The 22,443-nt window shown below is 46.5% G+C and overlaps 1 protein-coding gene across 1 annotated transcript in view; it reads right to left on the reverse strand.

Annotated features, from left to right (window-relative positions):
• Positions 1-22,443, reverse strand: part of LOC137562022 (extracellular calcium-sensing receptor-like) — a 34,929-nt gene that overhangs the window by 7,899 nt on the left and 4,587 nt on the right. Inside the window, exons 3-4 of the mRNA XM_068273365.1 lie at positions 14,124-14,951; positions 10,838-11,065 (exon numbers count right to left, since the gene is read on the reverse strand). Coding sequence (XP_068129466.1) covers positions 10,838-11,065; positions 14,124-14,951 — 1,056 coding nt within the window. The remainder of the gene's footprint in view (positions 1-10,837; positions 11,066-14,123; positions 14,952-22,443) is intronic.

Below are 22,443 nucleotides of genomic sequence, written 5' to 3' on the forward strand. Positions count from 1 at the left end.
CTAGCTATATACTGGGGCACTATACTAGCTATATACTGGGCACTATTCTAGCTATATACTGGGGCACTAGACTAGCTATATACTGGGGCACTATACTAGCTATATACTGGGCACTATACTAGCTATATACTGGGCACTATACTAGCTATATACTGGGGACTATACTAGCTATATACTGGGGACTATACTAGCTATATACTGGGCACTATACAAGCTATATACTGGGCACTATTCTAGCTATATACTGGGGCACTAGACTAGCTATATACTGGGGCACTATACTAGCTATATACTGGGCACTATACTAGCTATATACTGGGCACTATACTAGCTATATACTGGGGCACTATACTAGCTATATACTGGGCACTATTCTAGCTATATACTGGGGCACTATACTAGCTATATACTGGGGCACTAGACTAGCTATATACTGGGCACTATACAAGCTATATACTGGGCACTATACTAGCTATATACTGGGCACTATACTAGCTATATACTGGGGACTATACTAGCTATATACTGGGCACTATACTAGCTATATACTGGGGCACTATACTAGCTATATACTGGGCACTATACTAGCTATATACTGGGGCACTATACTAGCTATATACTGGGCACTATTCTAGCTATATACTGGGGCACTATACTAGCTATATACTGGGGCACTAGACTAGCTATATACTGGGCACTATACAAGCTATATACTGGGCACTATACTAGCTATATACTGGGCACTATACTAGCTATATACTGGGGACTATACTAGCTATATACTGGGCACTATACTAGCTATATACTGGGACACTATACTAGCTATACTGGGGCACTATACTAGCTATACTGGGGCAACTAAACTCCCTATACTGGGGCAACTATGCTAGCTATGCCGCCGCACCCCAGCCCCCCTCCCCCCGTAACTCACTGCGCACGACACTGTCCACTAGGTCGTGCAAAACACCCAGGCCCCAACCCCCCCCCCCCCCCCAGGTCCCCGTAGAAAAATTTGGTCAGAAAGTGGTCCCCGGGGCGGAAAAGGTTGGGGACCCCTGCCTTATGTGCTGTGGGATGGGCATCCGCAAGACTACTCACCGTCATGGCTTTTCAGCGTTGATCGCGCACCCTCCTACTCCACTGTTCAGCTCCGGGCTACTGTTTACCGCACCAGGGATGCGGCTTGATGACGTCATTAAGCGGCTTCCCCCGGTATTGTGAACAGCAGCCCGGAGCTGATCAGCAGAGGAGGAGATGGGGTTCCGAGATCATCGCTGGATTTAGAGATAGCCACGAGAGTAATACTACTGCTCATTTCTATCAGAGGTGTCGGGGCTTTCAGAGGGGGGCAACGGGTGGAAGCGGGAAGGTTTAAGAACGGAGGGGGGTGCACTTATATGTCTCAGCGGGGGATATAGAGGGGCAACCGGAGGTAGCTGGACTGGGGGGGGGGGGGGGGGGTCGGGGATGAGATTGGCAGCAGATTTCCCCACAAATGCAATGAGATTGGCAGCAGAATTCCCCCAGCCTCTCATGGTGCTGCGACCCCCCCTCCCGACCCCCAGCCTCTCATGGTGCTGCGATACCCCTCCCGACTCCCAGCCTCTTTTCCACTACAAAGTGATGCAAATGCGGCTACCTAGCCGCATCGCATCACTTCTGCCGCATCACTTCCGCATCTCCCGATGCGGAAGTCAATGGAGGAGATGGGACGCGGCTGTGGGCAGATGCGGTCGTGCGAGAATCTGCAGCATGCTGCAGATTCTCAGATCGCTCCGCACAACATGCATGCAGTGGAAACTCTTCCAGTGTTTCAGGACACCGACGGTGCGATGCAGCTACACCGCGGTGCGATGCGGCTATGTAGCCGCATCGCACCGCTCCTAGTGGAAACGGGCCCTTAGAGGCTGGGGTAGGAGCACTTTTATTTTTAGAGACGGGGTCGGGAGGGGGGGGGGCGGGATGTCGGAGCACAGAACAAGCTGAAGAGGCTCCATGTTATGTGACAGATATCACAATTCTGTCACAGCACTACATTTATCATGTGGTAGAGGTAGGTCTAATTATGTGAGGTAAAAGACATGCAAACGCACACCTTATTTCACTTCAGAATTTAAGTGTGAGGTATTTTACTACTAAATACCAAACATTTTTAGTAGAAAATTACCACCTGAATTACCTCATGAAATTACAATGACTTAAAACTTTACTTAAACTACCAGAACTCAAAAGTAGATTTCCCTCATAAGGTAAACCCAATTCCATGAGGTAATTATTTACTAAACGCTACCAGAATTGAGCCCATTATCTCAAGTCCAACCTTGGTGGAGTAGTGTCATCCCCTGTGTTTTTTCCTGTCTACAGAAGGTGACTTCTCAACCCGAGTGGGGTTGGGTCTAATCTCCCCATTTGCCATTACAGTGGTTGCCTCAGGGGTAACCCGCCTTTGTGAGTACCTTTCTTACGCTATTTATGAGACACATTATCTGGTGCTAACATACTACACTAGCCTTCGATTATCTCTCACTTTGTGTTTTTTTATTTAAACTGGCTAAAGACCTTGAAGTACTTTTGCTGGGACATAAGCCTCATTCTTTAAAATATGCTCCCCACAAATTGATTCAATTTATTGCAGTGGTGGCAAAGAAGTCAGTGAAAAAATAATTGCCACTTTGCCTTTTCGATAGTGTGCTCCACTTTACAAGAGTTTGGGCCCCATGGATTGAGAAGATGGGAGGTTAAAATGTCCAATCTGTTTTTTAATTCATAAAATGGATGAAATGTATAAGAGAGGCTTCCTCCAAAGTTAAATTGTTTCGCTGTGACCAAAGACTATGCTGTCATTTGCTCTACTTTATTCCCCCAACACATTGTTGTTATAAACTGTTCTTATCACCTTGCTTCGACACCATCGTCTCACAGACTGTGAGATCACTTGACTCTCCACACAGCAAACAGGAGATAGACTTTCTTAGGCTTCTTCAATGTTTACGTTATTTATTCAAGTCACAGAAAGACAGATAGATACAGTCATCATATCCTAGCTATGCCAATCTTCATGTTGCGTTACAAGCTCGTGATGAGACTCCCTGCTGAAGTCTATCAGGTACCTTCTTCCTAACTACGTTACACTAAACTACCTATGTACAGCATACATTATATCAGATTACAGAAAGGAAGAACGTGCTTAGAAGTCGTCCCAGTCAGCCTTGCTAGCTAGTGCGGAAGGAAGAAGCAGAAGTGAGCTCTCGTAGCTCCCTCAGCCTTTAATACTGACTAGGAAAGAGTTAAATATGACATCATCTTCGCCACCCCCTAAACCAGATTATTGGTGGACCCACTCGTGGTGTCATCATACACACCTACTTGATTAATAATCAATGAGGCATTTGACCCATATGCAGGAACGTGGATGTTTAGTAAATATGGCCAATATTTTCTGTTCCTGTGGTGTAGTGTTAAGGTCAGAGTAGTCCGATGGCCTTCTTTTAGGAACATGTTCTCAGTATCTGCGTGTATCCTCTGCTACACGCAGACCCTGAGATGCCTCTGCCTGCATCACAAAACCTCTATTTATTTTAAAGGCATACACTGCGGACAAGCCTTTTACATAAAACTCAGGCCAAGTAACTGAGGCCTACTTAAATTATAACAATCCCCCCTAAAACGGCTTGACCCGCAGATCCCAGCATCTGAACCTCCCAGTACCTGGTTTCTTTTCTTTTATGTTTCACTTTTCGATGTTCGTGCCCACACAACTTCTCTGCTCTAGGCGATTACCCCTGGAAGAGAGAGAGCAAGACCTCTTGGTCTTCCTGTAACCAGGCTCTCTGGGGAGGCCCTACTTCTAAGTCCCTCTATACCACATGCTCAGCATTTGCGTCACTTACGTATCACTCACAAACTTGCATGACCACAGAAAAGTGAAACTCGTTTGGTTGTTACAAAACGGAGCAGTGCCAGGTGCCTTCTAAAAGAGCGCCTTTATACAATCAGCTCCATCACAGGTACTACTAAACCTATACCCGTAACCCTGTATATCCCTTAATTTAAACTATTGGTTCAGGAGATTGTTTATGAGGCACCAATCTCTGGACCAGGTTCATTTGTTTTACGTAATTTTAACACGCAACCTCACCTGGATAATGATGCCTAACGTTGTCATCCCCATCCAGACGACCAGTGGGTGTAGAAAGAACTTTGGAACTGCAGAGGCCCAGTCCGAGTGTCCCTGGAACATCACCGGAACCTTTGTCCACCAGGTCAGACTGGAACTCACCTGCTCATTTTTGTGTTCTACCTCGTGAAGATCACCTGTATCATGGTGAAATCTTACCTCTAACTTAGTGTACTGTTTGTTTAACCTTTGTAACAAAATGTGGTCGTCTTGGATCAAAACCTGTTCCCCTTTGTCCCATGTCGTGTTCTCTTTCAGGACGGGAACTACCCGTGAAACTTTGAACTTTAGATTTTTCTTACCAATTTGAAACACAACGTCATCCAACCTGGATGACAGGATCCATATGGGATCTCCACTCACCCAATATGTTCCCCTTGGAAACTCCCCCTTATCGGAACAGTTATGAGAATATACCTTGAATGTATCATTAGAACTTATGTTAAAAAACCAAACCTTTCCTTCAGCCACCGGAACTATCGGTTGGGCTTCAGGGTGGATCTTTTGAATGGTAGCCTCGCATTCTGCGTTATTGAGCCTGCAGGCTTCTTCACTAAATTTGACTTGCCCCGGCCAACGCAGGTACTTCTGCAAGAATTGCCCGCATGAGGACAACTCTACTTGCTTCACCTCCCCGTCTAGCACCAAAAAAGGTTGACCTCTCAGGTCCTGGTGTAAGACACGGGTTGAGGTGGGAACTAAGGAAGTAGCGGTGCCTAAAGGAATGTTGCACCGTTTCCATTTGTTCACCCAAACATCTCGAAGCTGCCATGCAAAAGATCCTTCTCCAGAAAAATTAATATACCTCCCCTTGTCCAATCTCTCGCTGACAAAATATGTCCCCAGCTGTCCTGATTGGACCTCTTCGCCCCTTATGTCCTGAGGCACACTATGTACCTGAGGTCGGGAAGACTGTACTCTCTGCAAATGTTCGATTAAGAGTACCTCTTCACTTACCCAACTATCATGAGGATAAGCTGTTGCATATGGACTGTGTAATATCGTCCCCTGTTGTGACCCGTGTGGTGTGAATGGGGTTCCCTGTGTGGGCTTTCCCTCCCCCGGGACCGCTCTCCCCACCCTCTTTGTCACCTGGAAATGTGACTTGATCTCGATTTTTACTTCTTGTTTCGAGAACCACCCACCCTCGGCTTTCCAGCCTTTACGTGTGTATAGTTGTTTCAGAGGCACTCTCTGTTGGTAGCTCCAGAGTGTGATGTTGTCCCCTGCGTCTCTCTGGTAAGAGAATTGACGCCTCCTGCTCGTTCCTCTCCAATCTGGAACCATCTCACTCTGCATAACCAAGACAAGGTACCCCTGAATCACACACTCCACCTTTTGCATGTACCCATTGTACTGCAATGTACCTTTTAACAAACCTTTGGATCGGTGCATCGATTCTGGGAGTGTGGTATTAAATAGCAGATTTACACTGCCATTTAATCCCCACTGCCCGCACACCTGACCCTTCAGACCTTTCACCCACATTGTGCCATGAAATTTGTCTTCTCCTGGCACAAGTGCTCTTTCCCTCCATCCCCGCTTGGTCCATCTGTGCCAAGCGGAGGGAGGTGTGAAAGGATTAGTACCTTTGTCACCCAACATTAACATGCTTGGGCCTTGCATTCTCATTAACCCCTTATTATACATGAGAATGTCCTCTCTTCGTTCTCCTAGGACGGAATGGCAACCTAGGATCACCATCAGCACGATACTCTTCATTTGTAAAAGCACCACCTTGGGAAAGAAAAACATTAGCACTTTGCATTATGCTTTGCTCAGACAGTTTTGTTAGTCTCTTTCCGATCTCCGAAATCTCGTGTTTTAGTCTCTTTCCAATTTCAGGAATCTCGTGTTTTAGTCTCTTTCCAATTTCAGGAATCTCGTGTTTTAGTCTCTTTCCAATTTCAGGAATCTCGTGTTTTAGTCTCTTTCCGATTTCAGGAATCTCGTGTTCCTCCAAGCTTAGATTGGCATCTGGAACCTTTCGCTTATCCGACTGACATCTCCATCTTTGCTGCCAGCACTGCAGCTGTCTCAATTTCATATTGCCAAACACCTGAAATCGAAATACAAACAAATCAATTCTTATTAATGATTTGGGATTCGCCCTGCGGCTTGTACTCTTTACCCTTTAAAATGATCGATATATACCGTAATTGATCTCGTTGTTTTATGGTTCTCATGAACTCTGTTTACTCTTATTGGTAGATTGGAGTTAAACTTCACCCCCCTACCTCAGTACTATCCTCAGTACTTACCTGTTTAAAATATGCTCCCGCGGACTTCACCTTTGGAAGCTCGCTTCACCTTTGGAAGCTCTCACCCCATTGCAGCTCACTCCACCTCCCCCCTTATCTGTCCATGCGCGGCCGTCGCATGCACAGATTACGGATGCCACACCTGATGCTGCTTTGCAGGTGAGCCTGCAATGCTCTTACTCATTATCGCATTTACTTATCTAGAACTTCATCGCGATACCAGCTCTGCTAGGAGTTCTGTGTGTTGTACCCTCTGATCAATGTTTGCCGTGCCACCACCTAGACTACCCAAAAAAAAAATGGCTGCCTCCCTGTAGGAAGGGGCACTTTACACTTAAACTACACAGGGTGCAGGGCTAAGCATACCAGCGTCACATGCCTGTATGCAGATCCCTGAATGCCCACTTGGCAGGTAGTCACATGGCAAACACCGTACTGATACACTGTCACTCTGTACATGGCAATTCTATCATCTGTATAATTGCCCCATGAACTGCGGTCAGTTGTTGTTCTTTGTGCTACAATTGATAGGAGCTGGAAAAAACATATTTGACCAATCAGTGGACGAAAAAAAAACACACAAAAAAACCGCCCCAGCCCAGCATAGACCTCTCAGTCAAGCTCTGGCCCTGTCCACGACAAAAAACGGAAAAAAACGTTACCGCTCTGCAGCAGCGGCGACGCCCTTTTTTCCACCTCCGGCACCCCCCTGATGCACTGTCCCCCCCTATACTCTATTGGGAACTCATGCTGCACCACCCATTACGGTGCCCCACTTACAGGAATAATCCCGTAAGCAACTCAGTACAGACATTTTCTTGACCTGCACTGCTACGTGTGTCCCTGCACCTAGCTGGGACACTTTTCCTATCCGTGCTCCTGCTAATCTTACAGTAATAGCTTGGCGCACGTATCCTGGCATTCCTTTCCATGGACTCAGGGAAAAGCCTCTGGGGAAATACTTCGAGAACCGAGACACTCAGTAGACTGTCTCTGTATTTCTACCCCCCTCCCTTTCAGCTGCTCTGCCCGGAGCCGCGAGCACAGCCTGACGTGACGTGGATCCCCCAGCCCCTCCTCCCTTCTGCCATGACGTGTGGGGGCCATGACTCTCGGGGGCGGGCTCTCTCCACTGCCGCCATTTTGAGTCCTGGACTGCCAGCTAAGATGGCTGCTCCCATAGCAGCCTCTCGTTTCCTATATCTTAGGAGAGAAAACAAAATACACACAGAACAAACATTTTTATGCATAGTTACACACAGCATCGATACATTTTACCGAGAGTCAGCCTTCCGCTACCTATACTCTCTGGGATGCTTGCCAAACTTGAGACCAACCGCGTCACAGCTGCAATGCTAAATATATTACCTCTTAGCATCACCCAGGAACGTAGAAACCTCTCTCTCCTCACAAATCATCTGCAGTTTATCTCTGCCATAACTCAAACCTACTCAAGCGCGCAGCGTAACTCTAAACCATATTAACAGCTAGTACTGCTGAAACGCACAACAGACAAACTGGCTAAACAACATAACAGATACAGATATTTACAAGCATGTTAGCAGCTCTGACTGGAAACTAGATAAGCTTGCACCTCTCACTACACTTTTCCATTACGCTCCTCTCTATCCCCTCTCCCTCCCATCCAGCCCCAACAGACTGAAGCACCGCTGGCTTATCTCCTGCTGCGGGGGACCCCCCCTGCTCTATCTGGACATTTTTCCCAGCCTCTGTAGAGACGGGGCGAGAAGAGAAGAGAAAGAAAAAAAAAAAGGAACCTCTGCAACACAGGAACTTTGAATCCTAAGAAAAAATCAAAACACATAAACTCTGAAAACAGCACTATGCATTTACAAGATGAGAAGCCCGCAGCCTCCACGCTGCAATTAACACAGAATATAACAACATAAATCAAACTTGCCTGAGCAGCAGATTCTTGGCAATACATCAGCATTCCCGCAACTTCACCTGCGAAACTTCCATGGACTCCGGAACTTTCTGAGTGTTTAATCACCATCATCTCCGTCCCCACACTGGACTGGCTCAGTGGATCGACATCTCCCACAGCGAGTTGCAAGCTGGCCCCGGAGTGTCCCGTCCGACCCATATTTCGGCTGGTGACTACAGTGCACAATGCAGTCACAGTGTAACGTCCAAGAGTTTCGCCGCTGATCCTCGAATTGCAGCCCGTGTGCTCGGCTCCCGCACACTCAGCTTATCAGTATCAGCTTGATAAGCTTAACAGTCCGCGTCCGTCTATTCCGCTTGTTTTGCTGTGGAATATCTTGAAAACTTCTTCGGCCCCGGCCCCGTCTGCCTGTTTTGCTAGGCAGGGAAGGGTTTCAGCGCCACTGTTATACACTGTTCTTATCACCTTGCTTCGACACCATCGTCTCACAGACTGTGAGATCACTTGACTCTCCACACAGCAAACAGGAGATAGACTTTCTCAGGCTTCTTCAATGTTTACGTTATTTATTCAAGTCACAGAAAGACAGATAGATACAGTCATCATATCCTAGCTATGCCAATCTTCATGTTGCGTTACAAGCTCGTGATGAGACTCCCTGCTGAAGTCTATCAGGTACCTTCTTCCTAACTACGTTACACTAAACTACCTATGTACAGCATACATTATATCAGATTACAGAAAGGAAGAACATGCTTAAAAGTCGTCCCAGTCAGCCTTGCTAGCTAGTGCGGAAGGAAGAAGCAGAAGTGAGCTCTCGTAGCTCCCTCAGCCTTTAATACTGACTAGGAAAGAGTTAAATATGACATCATCTTCGCCACCCCCTAAACCAGATTATTGGTGGACCCACTCGTGGTGTCATCATACACACCTACTTGATTAATAATCAATGAGGCATTTGACCCATATGCAGGAACGTGGATGTTTAGTAAATATGGCCAATATTTTCTGTTCCTGTGGTGTAGTGTTAAGGTCAGAGTAGTCCGATGGCCTTCTTTAGGAACATGTTCTCAGTATCTGCGTGTATCTTCTGCTACACGCAGACCCTGAGATGCCTCTGCCTGCATCACAAAACCTCTATTTATTTTAAAGGCATACACTGCGGACAAGCCTTTTACATAAAACTCAGGCCAAGTAACTGAGGCCTACTTAAATTATAACAATTGTTATTGCTGATGTTTGCTTTTTGATTATGCGCTCTAATGTTCAGAGCTCTAGTTGGGCCTATTCAGGCTTGCAACTTGGCTTAAAATCACATAAAAACCTTTGAAACTGAATTATTAAGTAACTCACATTTATCGGTTTTAAAATGTTTGACATTGTCAAAAATGTCTCTGCGTTCAGTTTTACGATTTCCTAACAATCTAATGCTTTTAGATGCCATGTCAGAAGGGAATCAGTAGACAGCCAGGAAAAAGGTGAAAAGCAGGGGAAGCAGTTAGAAGAGCTCAATACAGCTAGCCTAGGTAAAACATCCTGCAAAAAATACATAGAATATAACATGGATGTATGATTGTCAGCCTCGATTACTTTTTTCATACTCGTTTTGCTAATAAGAAATTTAAAGAGACTCTGTAACAAATTTTTCAGCCTTAGTTCTTCTATCCTATAAGTTCCTATGCCTGTTCTAATGTGCTCTGGCTTACTGCAGCCTTTCCTAATTGCACTGTCTCTGTAATAAATCTTATCTCCTTTCCTCTGTCGTGTCTGTAGGGCTAAGGCTTGAATGTGTGGAATGTGCAGGGCTGCTTGTGATTGGATAGAAGCGATACACACCCTCTGCAGGCCCCTTGCACACTCTGTATGACTCACACACTCTGTTTATGAGAGCCTATCACAAGCTGGTTAGTTTGTTTGTAAACACTGCCAAAAACTGTTAATTACAAGCCAGGATTGCAGCAGAGAGTGGCAGAAACAGCACAGAGGGGCACAGGAGAAAATAAGGAATAGAATGGTATGCTTTTTAGTGTAAGAATATTAGAGTACAGATTCTCTTTAAAGCAAACCTGTGAGGAAAAAGAGGTTAAAAGTGGTCCAGAGACTTCTCAGAACCTTCTTGAACACGCCTCTGCTGCCCAGGACTCTTTCTTTCTTGTGGCCATGCTCCTATCCGAGTGCAAAATTCTCCAAATTGGGCATGCACAAGTAAGGTCCTACTGAAGTGCTCATGCATGGAGGAAAATGAGTAGTTTCATTCTATTGAGCATGCATAGCCCTTACTTGTGCATGTCCAGTATGGAAAAGCTCATAGTCAGGAGCGTGGCCACAAAAAGCATATCCCAGCACTAGAACTGTGGGCTGTAGGAGGTTAATGGAAGGCTCTGGACCATTCATAAACTTCCCCCTTCTGAGCTAAGAATCTATTTTTTTATTCCAATCTTTGCTTCAGGTACACTTTAAAAAATGACCAGAAATCATCTTCTGACTTACTTCTTGTTGTCCATTTGGCCACCACACTAAACTTGCGTTGATGGAAAACATGTTCCCAGGTGAGGCTACAGTATCATAGATTCCAACCTTCACCTGGTTAATGGTACCGTTTGAATTTCTTTGCCAGTTAACAACATTGTAGGTGGCTGGTGGGTCCCCATTCTTATCGAAGAAAACTTCTTCTTGGTCATTTAATCGTATTCGCACTTTCTTGAAGTAATGTAAAAGCTGCAAAGATAGAAACAAGGAAGCCAAATACTGTACTTGAACCTTGATAGGGTCTTGGAAAAACGAAGGATGTGCATTCCTCCTCATTATTGCGAGTCCCTAGTCAATTTACAAAGGAGTTTTCAGGTCAGGAAGCTTTAGCTTGGATCTATTTACAGACCAAAGTGCTCTCCATTACCTGCCAGTTTCTGAAGAATATGAGAAAATGCATTGGCCTGCATGGTGTTGGTGCACAGAAGACTTATGAAGCTTCCAAGAGAGAGCTGCTGGCCAAAGTGTTTGGGGTACAGTTAAAAATGGCGCAGGTGCAAAAAATGGTGCACAGTAAAATAAAACATAAATATCATAAAACGCTCTTTACTGTTATAATGTAAATACATTGCTTAATACATTAAAATGGTAAATATCGTTTTATGATACATTTATCGGAGGAACAGTGTGCCATTTTCAAATACTGTTATTTAGGCAATGGGGGTTGGGGGGGGGGGGGGTCAGGCAGCGGGGGTGGAGGGACGATGTGTGCGTAAGCATACATTACCTTGTCCCGGCCGGCGATCACTCCTTCACTTCATCAGTTAGTTTGCTGTAGTCCTGCATCCAGCCAATCACCATGACCCCGCATGGTGATTGGCTGGATGCAGGACTACAGCAAACTAACTGAGGATGTGAAGGAGTGATCGCCGGCCAGGACAAGGTAATGTATACATATGCAAACATCCTCCCTCCACCCCTGCTGCCTAACACCAGTTGCCATTGTCTCTGACCACAGCCCCCTCTGCCTTACCACCAGTGTCCCGCTGCCTCTCCCCCTGACCCCCGCTGCCTTAACTCTAGCCCGCTGCATGCACCATTTTTTAGCCCTTATAACACTATTTAGCATTATAAGTGTAAGTCACTCTGCATGCGCCATTTTTTTAGCCCTTATAACACTATTTAGCATTATACTGTAAGTGTAAGTCACCCTGCATGCGCCATTTTTTAACACTTATAATGCTAAATAGTGTTATATAATATAAGTCAATGCAGCACCATTTTTACACTCTCGGCACTAAGTATGCACCATTTTTACCTGTCCTGAAGTGTTTGTGCCTACTGATCCAGGTTCCCACAGCTGCCTACAGCCAGCTACGCTCTTGTGTAAGGACTGGTGCATGGTTCACTGTGATGTTTTTTTTTTTAATGCAATAAATGGAGTTGTCAAAAGGAAATAGACAACAACTCCATTGAATATATAAGAATATTCAAGGAAAAAGTTTGTGATTTTGAGGGCCAATGTGAATTGTTGCAATAGATGTCACTTTCAAAGACGCTGCTTTTAGCTTCTGCAAGCTGTCTGAAGTCTCAAATGATTTAGCAAAATTCAATCTACTTTTTAAAGAGACACTGAAGTCTCGTTTTTTACCTTATTTTCTTTTTCAGCCTTCTTCAGCATTAAATTCTAAGCTAAATCGCCGCATTCCTGCGGCAGAACGAGTTATTTATAGCCCTGAAAATGACCTGCAAAGTTCCAAGACTTTGCAAGTTGTAGATTTTGCTGCCTGGTAGAGGCAGAGCTTTGCCCAGTAGCTCTGCCTCTTATCCAGTCAATATCCGCCGATCTCCACCTCTCGGAGATTGACTAGAGCAGAGGCAGAGTTACTGCGCACAGCTCTGCCTCTACCAGGAAGCAGAATGATGCCAGTCCTGGAACTTATTAGGTCAATGTTAGGGCTATAAATAACTCGTCCTGCTGTGGGGATGCGGCAACTCAGCTTAGAATTTAATGCTGAAGAAGAAAATATGGTAAAAAAAGGAGACTTCAGTGTCTCTTTAAATTAACTGCTTTGATGGGCATTTTTAGCAACCTTTGAAGGCATATAAATGCCTTCAAAGATTGGCCCTTTTATCTGTTGAGTTAGCAAGTAAAATTACAAATACTGTATGTAGGCATACCATCAAAAAGTTCTAACATTCTCTGTATACTTTTTAGAGTAAAGTCAAGCCTTAGATAGCATTTTTCACATATGCAGAACAAAGCAATTTATACTTCTTCTTAAGGGCAATAGCAATTTCATCTATCGGCATTCAGCACACTTCCTTTGCAGCACTGAATTACCAGGTCCAAATCCTGCCCAGCAAAATATCTGCATGGAGTGTGTAATATGGGACTTCTCTAGGACCACCACGATTATAGCCTTAAAGTGGACCCAAACTAAAAATACAAAATTTCAGAAATAAAATCTATTTTCTAAATTATAATAATAAATAGCAGCCTTGCATAATAGGTGCGGATTGGGAGGAGGTTAAAGGTTATGTGACACTGAGGGGGGTGGCGGGCTGTAGGATTAGGCATCAGTAGTGGAGGGTTCTGTGTAAAGGTAGGGTTAGGTGTAGCCATAGTAAAATATCGGTAAAGATTATCAATATTTTACTATCGAAATCAAGTAGTAGAATATTGCTAAGATTAGCACCATACCCCAGTATAGGTAGCCAAGTATAGTTGCTCCCAGTTTAGGTAGCCAGGTATAGGTGCTCCCAGCATAGATAGCCAGGTATAGGTGCCCCTAGTATAGATAGCCTGGGCTAGTTGCCTCCAGTATAGCTTAGCCAGGTAGATGCCCCTAGTAGGTAGCCAGCCTGTACCCCCCTCCATCCCCGGCCACTGCTCTTCACCTTTTCCTCCACCATAGTATTGGATCCTCCTTGCTAGACCTCAGATCAGCGGTGACCTGCAGGCTGCAGTGAAAAGAAAAGAGAACAGTTCCCCTGGTAATGGCGCAAATATAGGAAGTAAGTACTTCATGTGTACGCACTGCTATGGGAACTGCTCTTCTGTCTCTTCACTGCAGCCTGTGGATCACCGCTGATCTGAGGTCTAAGGAGGGGCATCCAATACTGCGGTAGAGAATGGGGCCACCCGGCTCCAGAAGGTAAAGAGCGGTGGCCGGAGAGGATGGAGAACAGGGGGTTTTGCTGCCCCTTGGAAGATGCCCTTGATGCACGTCATTCAGTTGGCGTCCGCCTCTGCAAGGACATTTCATCACCATATTGACTTTTATACTCATAAATGCCCTTTTACCTGCCATGGTTTAAACGTCCAAATATCTGCACATTTTTCTCCCCAAAATGGTCCTTCCTGGTCGTTGCAAAGTCTGAGGTCATCTAGAGCTTTAGCAATAGAATAAACAGCGGTGTAAACATTATAAGATGCTCTCAAACTTGATACGTCATTATAGAGGTTGTGGATGCTTAACAAATCCTCATATCCAGAACATATATTCAGTAGCTTCACTGAATCATTGACCATGTTTTGTTCCCGAAATGTGCACCCGAAAGCTTCTTCCCAGAATATTTTGGCCCAGAATGCACCAGGAGTATTGTATGGATCGATGCTATTGAGATACTGTTTAAAGTTTTGGATCTTTGAGCTATGAAAAGCAAAACCAACAGTTCCCGATAGGATGGAAGAATATTTGTCTATTGACAGTACGTTTGAGATAGACCAAGCCTCACTGGCCACAAAGATTTTCCCAGTTATTTTAAGTCTTAGCAATCCATCAAACAATGGAATAAGGTAAATGTCCGTGGAGAAAATCACTACTACTTTGGCTGTTGACATCTTGATAACGTTAGTAATATCCTGTATGTTTTTGTAGGACAGTTGGCTAAGTATGTATTTTGTGAAGGCCACACAAGCTCCAGATCTTGAGATCTCCTGTTGAATTATCTTGATGCCCTCTCGGCCATAATCATTATCGGTGGCAACAAGACCTATCCAAGTCCATCCAAAGTGTTTTACCATCTGTGCTAGTCCTTGAGACTGGAAAGCATCACTTGGGACAGTCCTAAAGAAGGAAGGAAACTGTGTTCTATCACTCAGGAGAGAGCTGGTTGAGAAATAGCTGATCTGTTGGGCAAAAGGTGGTAAGTATATTATGGTTAGTAAAAATGTATGCATTCTATTGTAGTGATGATCATGTCAAGAAGAACTCTGATTTGCTGTGATTACATCCTGCTGTAGCATACATATGATCTTGACAACTAACTGCAAACTTACATATCTATCAATTGACCAAACTTCATATCTATCACTTGACCAAGCTGATCTCGTGCCTCTCCATGAGTTCTCCTCGACATGACCATCTCTATTCTGCTGTCTGTACTGATTCCAATATAATGCACAAAGTACAAGCATCTGCAGGGGTTTCTTTCTTGTGGAATGAAGTAGTGTTGGGCGAACACCTAGATGTTCGGGTTCGCGAACGTTCGCCGAACATCGCCGCGATGTTCGGGTGTTCGCGCCGAACTCCGAACATAATGGAAGTCAATGGGGACCCGAACTTTCGTGCTTTGTAAAGCTTCCTTACATGCTACATACCCCAAATTTGCAGGGTATGTGCACCTTGGGAGTGGGTACAAGAGGAAAAAAAATATTTGAAAAAGAGCTTATAGTTTTTGAGAAAATTGATTGTAAAGTTTCAAAGGAAAAACTGTCTTTCAAATGTGGAAAATGCCATGTTTCTTTGCACAGGTAACATGCTTTTTGTCGCCATGCAGTCATAAATGTAATACAGAGAAGAGGTTCCAGGAAAAGGGACCGGAAACGCGAACCCAGCAGCAGCAGCAGCACACGTGAGGGAACAGGAGGAGCCGCAGGAGGAGAAGGCCACGCTTTTTGAGACACAACATCCCAGGCCTTGCATGAGGACAAATAGCGTGCGGATATAGCAATGCTTTTTGCCGCCATGCAGTCATAAATGTAATAAAGATGAGAGGTTCAATAAACAGGGACCGGAAACGCTAACCCATCACAGATGGTCATTGTTCATGTTACTTGGTTGGGGTCTAGGAGTGTTGCGTAGTTGTTTCCAATCCAGGATTGATTCATTTTAATTTGAGTCAGACGGTCTGCATTTTCTGTGGAGAGGCGGATACGCCGATCTGTGACGATGCCTCCGGCAGCACTGAAACAGCGTTCCGACATAACGCTGGCTGCCGGGCAAGCCAGCACCTCTATTGCGTACATTGCCAGTTCGTGCCAGGTGTCTAGCTTCGATACCCAATAATTGAAGGGTGCAGATGGATTGTTCAACACAGCTATGCCATCTGACATGTAGTCCTTGACCATCTTCTCCAGGCGATCGGTGTTGGAGGTGGATCTGCACGCTTGCTGTTCTGTGGGCTGCTGCTGCATGGGTGTCATAAAATTTTATGAGAACCAAGAAAGTAATTGACTATTGGGTGCATGTAGAGCTATCAATAGAAAACTTTAATAAACATTAATATAAACATCCATTACATAAATCCTAAAATCCAAGGTTGACAAACACATAGGAAAAGAGGGGGGAGAAGGGGTTTCTAACCTACTGGACATATATAGCTAGCTTGGCACCAGAGAGAAAAAGATGGGGCTGCAGTCCCCCGGCTCTGAATGTTCTTAATTCAAAAACCCTGACCAACAGTCTTGTGAAAACGACCCCAATCAGCAAGGCCACTCAAAAATATAGCGACTCCTCTTTCTTGTGTACCACTGGGCAACAACAATCCACAGACCTTCCCACTCGCAGAAGATGTGGTGACATTTGTAAGTTCACTGACGATATAAGTGAGCCAAGCAAAGCATCCACTAATCATTCCTCCCGGCAACTGCCGTGGTTACTGCAAGCCATCCAAGCAATGGTTGAGCATAAGCAACATGCATCATGAGTTAAAGACAGTTCAATGGATTCCTCCATAAGGTTTGCACAGGTTAATATGAAGCATAAAGGCTGTTAGTAATGGCTGCATGCATCAATGGAATGAAACAGTTCAAAAGATTCCTCCACATAGTGGATAACGCCTGCATATATTGTTACCAGTCCATGGTAGGCCGCTATAGATGAAGGCTACTTGACATCGGTTCAAATTCTTCAAGAATTTGGAGGATGCCAATTCCTGATGAGGCCGAGGATTTATATCGGCGAAACATGTTGAATAACTGGCACCATCCTTGCTAAGCATCTGTCACCAGAGAGTTGCCTGACCCAACGACCGATGTCAAGTAGCCTTCATCTATAGCGGCCTACCATGGACTGGTAACAATATATGCAGGCGTTATCCACTATGTGGAGGAATCTTTTGAACTGTTTCATTCCATTGATGCATGCAGCCATTACTAACAGCCTTTATGCTTCATATTAACCTGTGCAAACCTTATGGAGGAATCCATTGAACTGTCTTTAACTCATGATGCATGTTGCTTATGCTCAACCATTGCTTGGATGGCTTGCAGTAACCACGGCAGTTGCCGGGAGGAATGATTAGTGGATGCTTTGCTTGGCTCACTTATATCGTCAGTGAACTTACAAATGTCACCACATCTTCTGCGAGTGGGAAGGTCTGTGGATTGTTGTTGCCCAGTGGTACACAAGAAAGAGGAGTCGCTATATTTTTGAGTGGCCTTGCTGATTGGGGTCGTTTTCACAAGACTGTTGGTCAAGGTTTTTGAATTAAGAACATTCAGAGCCGGGGGACTGCAGCCCCATCTTTTTCTCTCTGGTGCCAAGCTAGCTATATATGTCCAGTAGGTTAGAAACCCCTTCTCCCCCCTCTTTTCCTATGTGTTTGTCAACCTTGGATTTTAGGATTTATGTAATGGATGTTTATATTAATGTTTATTAAAGTTTTCTATTGATAGCTCTACATGCACCCAATAGTCAATTACTTTCTTGGTTCTCATTATATTGTCTTTTGTTGACTTGGTGCATGTGGAGCAATTCTTATATGATAATTTTGGTATAATTAATTAAATCAATATAGTCCGTCAGGGCATCAGTCCGTCTTTTAGGACATTACAATAATGTCATAAAATTTTCCCACTCCAAGGACACTGCCGATACCATTCCCTTTTGGGCACTAGCTGCGGCTTGTGTTGTTTGCTGCCCTCCTGGTCGTCCTGGGTTTGCGGAAGTCAGTCTGTCAGAGTACAACTGGCTAGAGGAGGGGGAGGATGTCAATCTCCTCTCTAAAGTTTCCACAAGGGCCTGCTGGTATTCTTCCATTTTGACCTGTCTGACTCTTTCTTCAAGCAGTTTTGGAACATTGTGTTTGTACCGTGGATCCAGAAGGGTATAAACCCAGTAATTGGTGTTGTCCAGAATGCGCACAATGCGTGGGTCGCGTTCAATGCAGTCTAGCATGAATTGAGCCATGTGTGCCAGAGTCCTGCCAGAATCCTCATCATCCTCTTGTGAGCGTTGTGATAGTTGTTGTGATGCATCATAGTCGTCACCTTCTTCCTGGTCTGCTTCTGCTGACCATTCGCGCTGAATTGTGGAAGTCCAACGTGCACCGCTCTGGCCCTCGTCAGTGGTGGCAGGAAATTCCTGCTCCAACTCCAGCTGTTCCTCCTCCTCTTCTTCGTCATAGCTGCTGGGGCCAGTGTTTCCTGAGGCGGATGGCCTGATGTTGGTACCATCACGCTGATCGTTTTCTCCCTCAGATTCCCCCAGTTGCATCATGACAGCTGTTTCCTTGATTTTCAACATCGACCTCTTCAGTAAACACAGCAGTGGTATGGTAATGCTGACTGAAGAGTTGTCACTGCTCACAAGCAACGTGGATTGCTCAAAATTTTGGAGGACTTGGCAGAGGTCCAACATGTTGGCCCAATCGGATCCACAGAAGCTTGGCAGCTGTCCGGATGCGCCTCGGTACTGCGCCGTCATGTACTGGACCACTGCACTCTTCTGCTCGCAAAAGCGGGCTAGCATGTGCAGCGTAGAATTCCAGCGCGTAGGGACATCACACAGCAAGCGATGGTGGGGGAGATTGAAGCGCTCCTGCACCTTGGCGAGTGCCCCCGAAGCAGTACTGGAATTTCTGCAATGTTTGACCACTCGTCGCACCTTCAACAGAAGATCGGCCACGCCTGGGTATGTCCTCAGGAACCGCTGAACTGCTAGGTTCATCACGTGCGCCAGGCAAGGGATGTGTGTCAGCTTAGCCAACCTTAAAGCGCGAATGAGATTACTCCCATTATCACACACAACCATGCCTGGTTTCAGGTCCAGCGGTGCCAGCCACAAATCCGTCTGTTCCTTTATTCCCCTCCAAATTTCCTCCCCTGTGTGCTGCTTATCCCCAAGGCAGATCAGCTTCAGCAACGCTTGCTGACGCATGCCAACAGCTGTGCTGCACTGCTTCCACGATCCTACTGCTGTTGGGTTAGCGTTTCCGGATGAGGTACAGCTTTGAGATGCGTTGGAGGAGAAGGAGTCAGAGAGGTAGGTGCTGCTGTTGTTATCCAGTGGGAGGGACGGCGGTGCAGCTGTTTGCGGCGTGGGCAACACCCGCGCCGTAGCAGGTGAGGAATCGCTGCCAGGCTCCACAAGGTTCACCCAGTGCGCGGTAAGGGAGATGTATCGACCCTGGCCGAACGCACTCGTCCAGGTGTCAGTGGTGAGGTGAACCTTGCAGGCAACGGCATTCTTCAAGCTTCGGGTTATTTTGCTGACCACGTGCTCATGCAACTCAGGCACTGCAGAGCGCGCAAAGTGGTAGCGGCTGGGAACCACGTAACGTGGGATGGCCACTGACATCATGCCCTTGAAGCTGTTTGTCTCCACCACTCGATATGGCAGCATTTCGCAGGCCAGAAGCTTGGCTATGCTGGCTGTTACTGCCACGGCCCGGGGGTCATTTGCTGGCAATTTCCTCTTGCGCTCAAACATCTCCGACACAGACAACTGAACCGTAGCGCTGCACACGGAAGGGCTGTTGGTTGTTGTGTTTGATGAACACTGGGAGACCTCAAGAGCACTACTCCGGAAAGTGACAGTGTCAGCGTCGTCTGATGTTTGTGAATGTTGTGAACCACGCAATGGCTGGGCTACTGCTGCTGCTGAGGCGGGTCTGGTGGTGAGTCTGGTGAACCCAAGGGAGGCAGTGTTGCTGGTACCCTGACCTGCCGCATTTGCCCACAGAGTGGGATGTTTGGATAGCATGTGGCGGCTCATGCTGGTGGTGGAGAGGTTGTTAATACTTTTCCCCCTGCTCAGGCGGGTCTTGCACACCTTGCAAATCGCCATGGTAACATCCTCAGTGCAGTCTTCAAAGAAAGCCCAGACTTTGGAGCACCTGCCTTGCTGGCGATTTCTGTTTGCTCCTCTTTTGCCTCTCACTTGAACTTCCACGCTTGTGGTGCCTGAAAATGCGCGCCGCCTACCTTGTGGCACAAGGCGAACTCGTGCAGCAGTGGGTTCTTCAACAGACTCATCTGTGCTGCTGCTACGACGGCGATGTTCTCGTTCACAAACAAAATCTGTGTCTCTGTCCACATTGTCCATACCCTCCTCTTCCATCTCCTGAAACTCGTCATATGTCATTGTGGGGGGCCGCCGCCGTGGAGTAGAGCTCCCCAGAACAACCTCTGCGCAGCTCACTCCAACGTCGTCTTCCAGATCTTGTCGGCCGACCTCCTGCAATTGCAACCCCTCCTGCCCAACTTGCTCTGGGATTTGGGTTTCCGAGTCCTCCTCGGACTCGCCTTGTATTTCAGTGCGCGGTGCATTTCCCACAGTTAATGGTTGTGAATCCGGGCACAACATTTCTGGCTGTTCCTCCATTGACCTTTGAAAGGTGGAAGTTTGTTGGGCTGGGAATAGCTCCTGTGAATACCCCATTGTGTCCTGAGGTAATTCATCGGACTGGTTATCTGGCAGTTGTGTGCGTGGTGTCGCTGCCGGTTGTGTCAGCTTTGTGCCCACTGGCTCCTTGTAACTGGCTGAGGACTCGGACCTCGTGTGTGATGTGCTGGTGCTGCTTAACCCACTGCTGGACGCTTGAGAGGTCATCCAAGTAATTATCTGGTCCTGTTCTTTTGGATTTGTGAGGGTTGTTGTCCTGGACAACATGGGCGGTATTGAGTGGGTTTTCTTGGGTGCTCCCCTGTGGCCTGTACGTGAACCGTCAGGGGAAACACCTCTTCCCTTGGCCCTCCCTCTTTCACTGGATTTCTTCCTCATTTCACTTATCCTTAAAGTACACGCTGACTGGCAGCAGTACAGTGGCAGTACAGAAATGCTATACAGTGGCGGGTGAGCGGTGTACCACTATTCCCAGCAGTGACACAGAGCACAATGCTATACAGTGGCGGGTGAGCAGTGTACCACTATTCCCAGCAGCGACACAGAGCACAATGCTATACAGTGGCGGGTGAGCGGTGTACTACTATTCCCAGCAGACACAGAGTGGCAGTAAACAGAATGCTATATAGTGTGGCTGAGCGAGGTACACAGAGTGGCAGTAAACAGAATGCTATATAGTGTGGCTGAGCGAGCGGTGTACTACTATTCCCAGCAGACACAGAACAGTAAACAGAATGCTATATAGTGTGGCTGAGCGGTGTACCACTATTCCCAGCAGCGACACAGAGCACAATGCTATACAGTGGCGGGTGAGCGGTGTACCACTATTCCCAGCAGCGACACAGAGCACAATGCTATACAGTGGCGGGTGAGCGGTGTACCACTATTTCCAGCAGCGACACAGAGCACAATGCTATACAGTGGCGGGTGAGCGGTGTACCACTATTCCCAGCAGCGACACAGAGCACAATGCTATACAGTGGCGGGTGAGCGCTGTACCACTATTCCCAGCAGCGACACAGAGCACAATGCTATACAGTGGCGGGTGAGCGGTGTACCACTATTCCCAGCAGCGACACAGAGCACAATGCTATACAGTGGCGGGTGAGCGGTGTACTACTATTCCCAGCAGACACAGAGTGGCAGTAAACAGAATGCTATATAGTGTGGCTGAGCGGTGTACCACTATTCCCAGCAGCGACACAGAGCACAATGCTATACAGTGGCGGGTGAGCGGTGTACCACTATTCCCAGCAGCGACACAGAGCACAATGCTATACAGTGGCGGGTGAGCGGTGTACCACTATTCCCAGCAGCGACACAGAGCACAATGCTATACAGTGGCGGGTGAGCGGTGTACCACTATTCCCAGCAGCGACACAGAGCACAATGCTATACAGTGGCGGGTGAGCGGTGTACCACTATTCCCAGCAGCGACACAGAGCACAATGCTATACAGTGGCGGGTGAGCGGTGTACCACTATTCCCAGCAGCGACACAGAGCACAATGCTATACAGTGGCGGGTGAGCGGTGTACTACTATTCCCAGCAGACACAGAGTGGCAGTAAACAGAATGCTATATAGTGTGGCTGAGCGAGGTACACAGAGTGGCAGTAAACAGAATGCTATATAGTGTGGCTGAGCGAGCGGTGTACTACTATTCCCAGCAGACACAGAACAGTAAACAGAATGCTATATAGTGTGGCTGAGCGAGGTACACAGAGTGGCAGTAAACAGAATGCTATATAGTGTGGCTGAGCGAGCGGTGTACT

The sequence above is a fragment of the Hyperolius riggenbachi genome, chromosome 3, assembly GCF_040937935.1.
Source record: "Hyperolius riggenbachi isolate aHypRig1 chromosome 3, aHypRig1.pri, whole genome shotgun sequence".
Taxonomy (NCBI): domain Eukaryota; kingdom Metazoa; phylum Chordata; class Amphibia; order Anura; family Hyperoliidae; genus Hyperolius; species Hyperolius riggenbachi.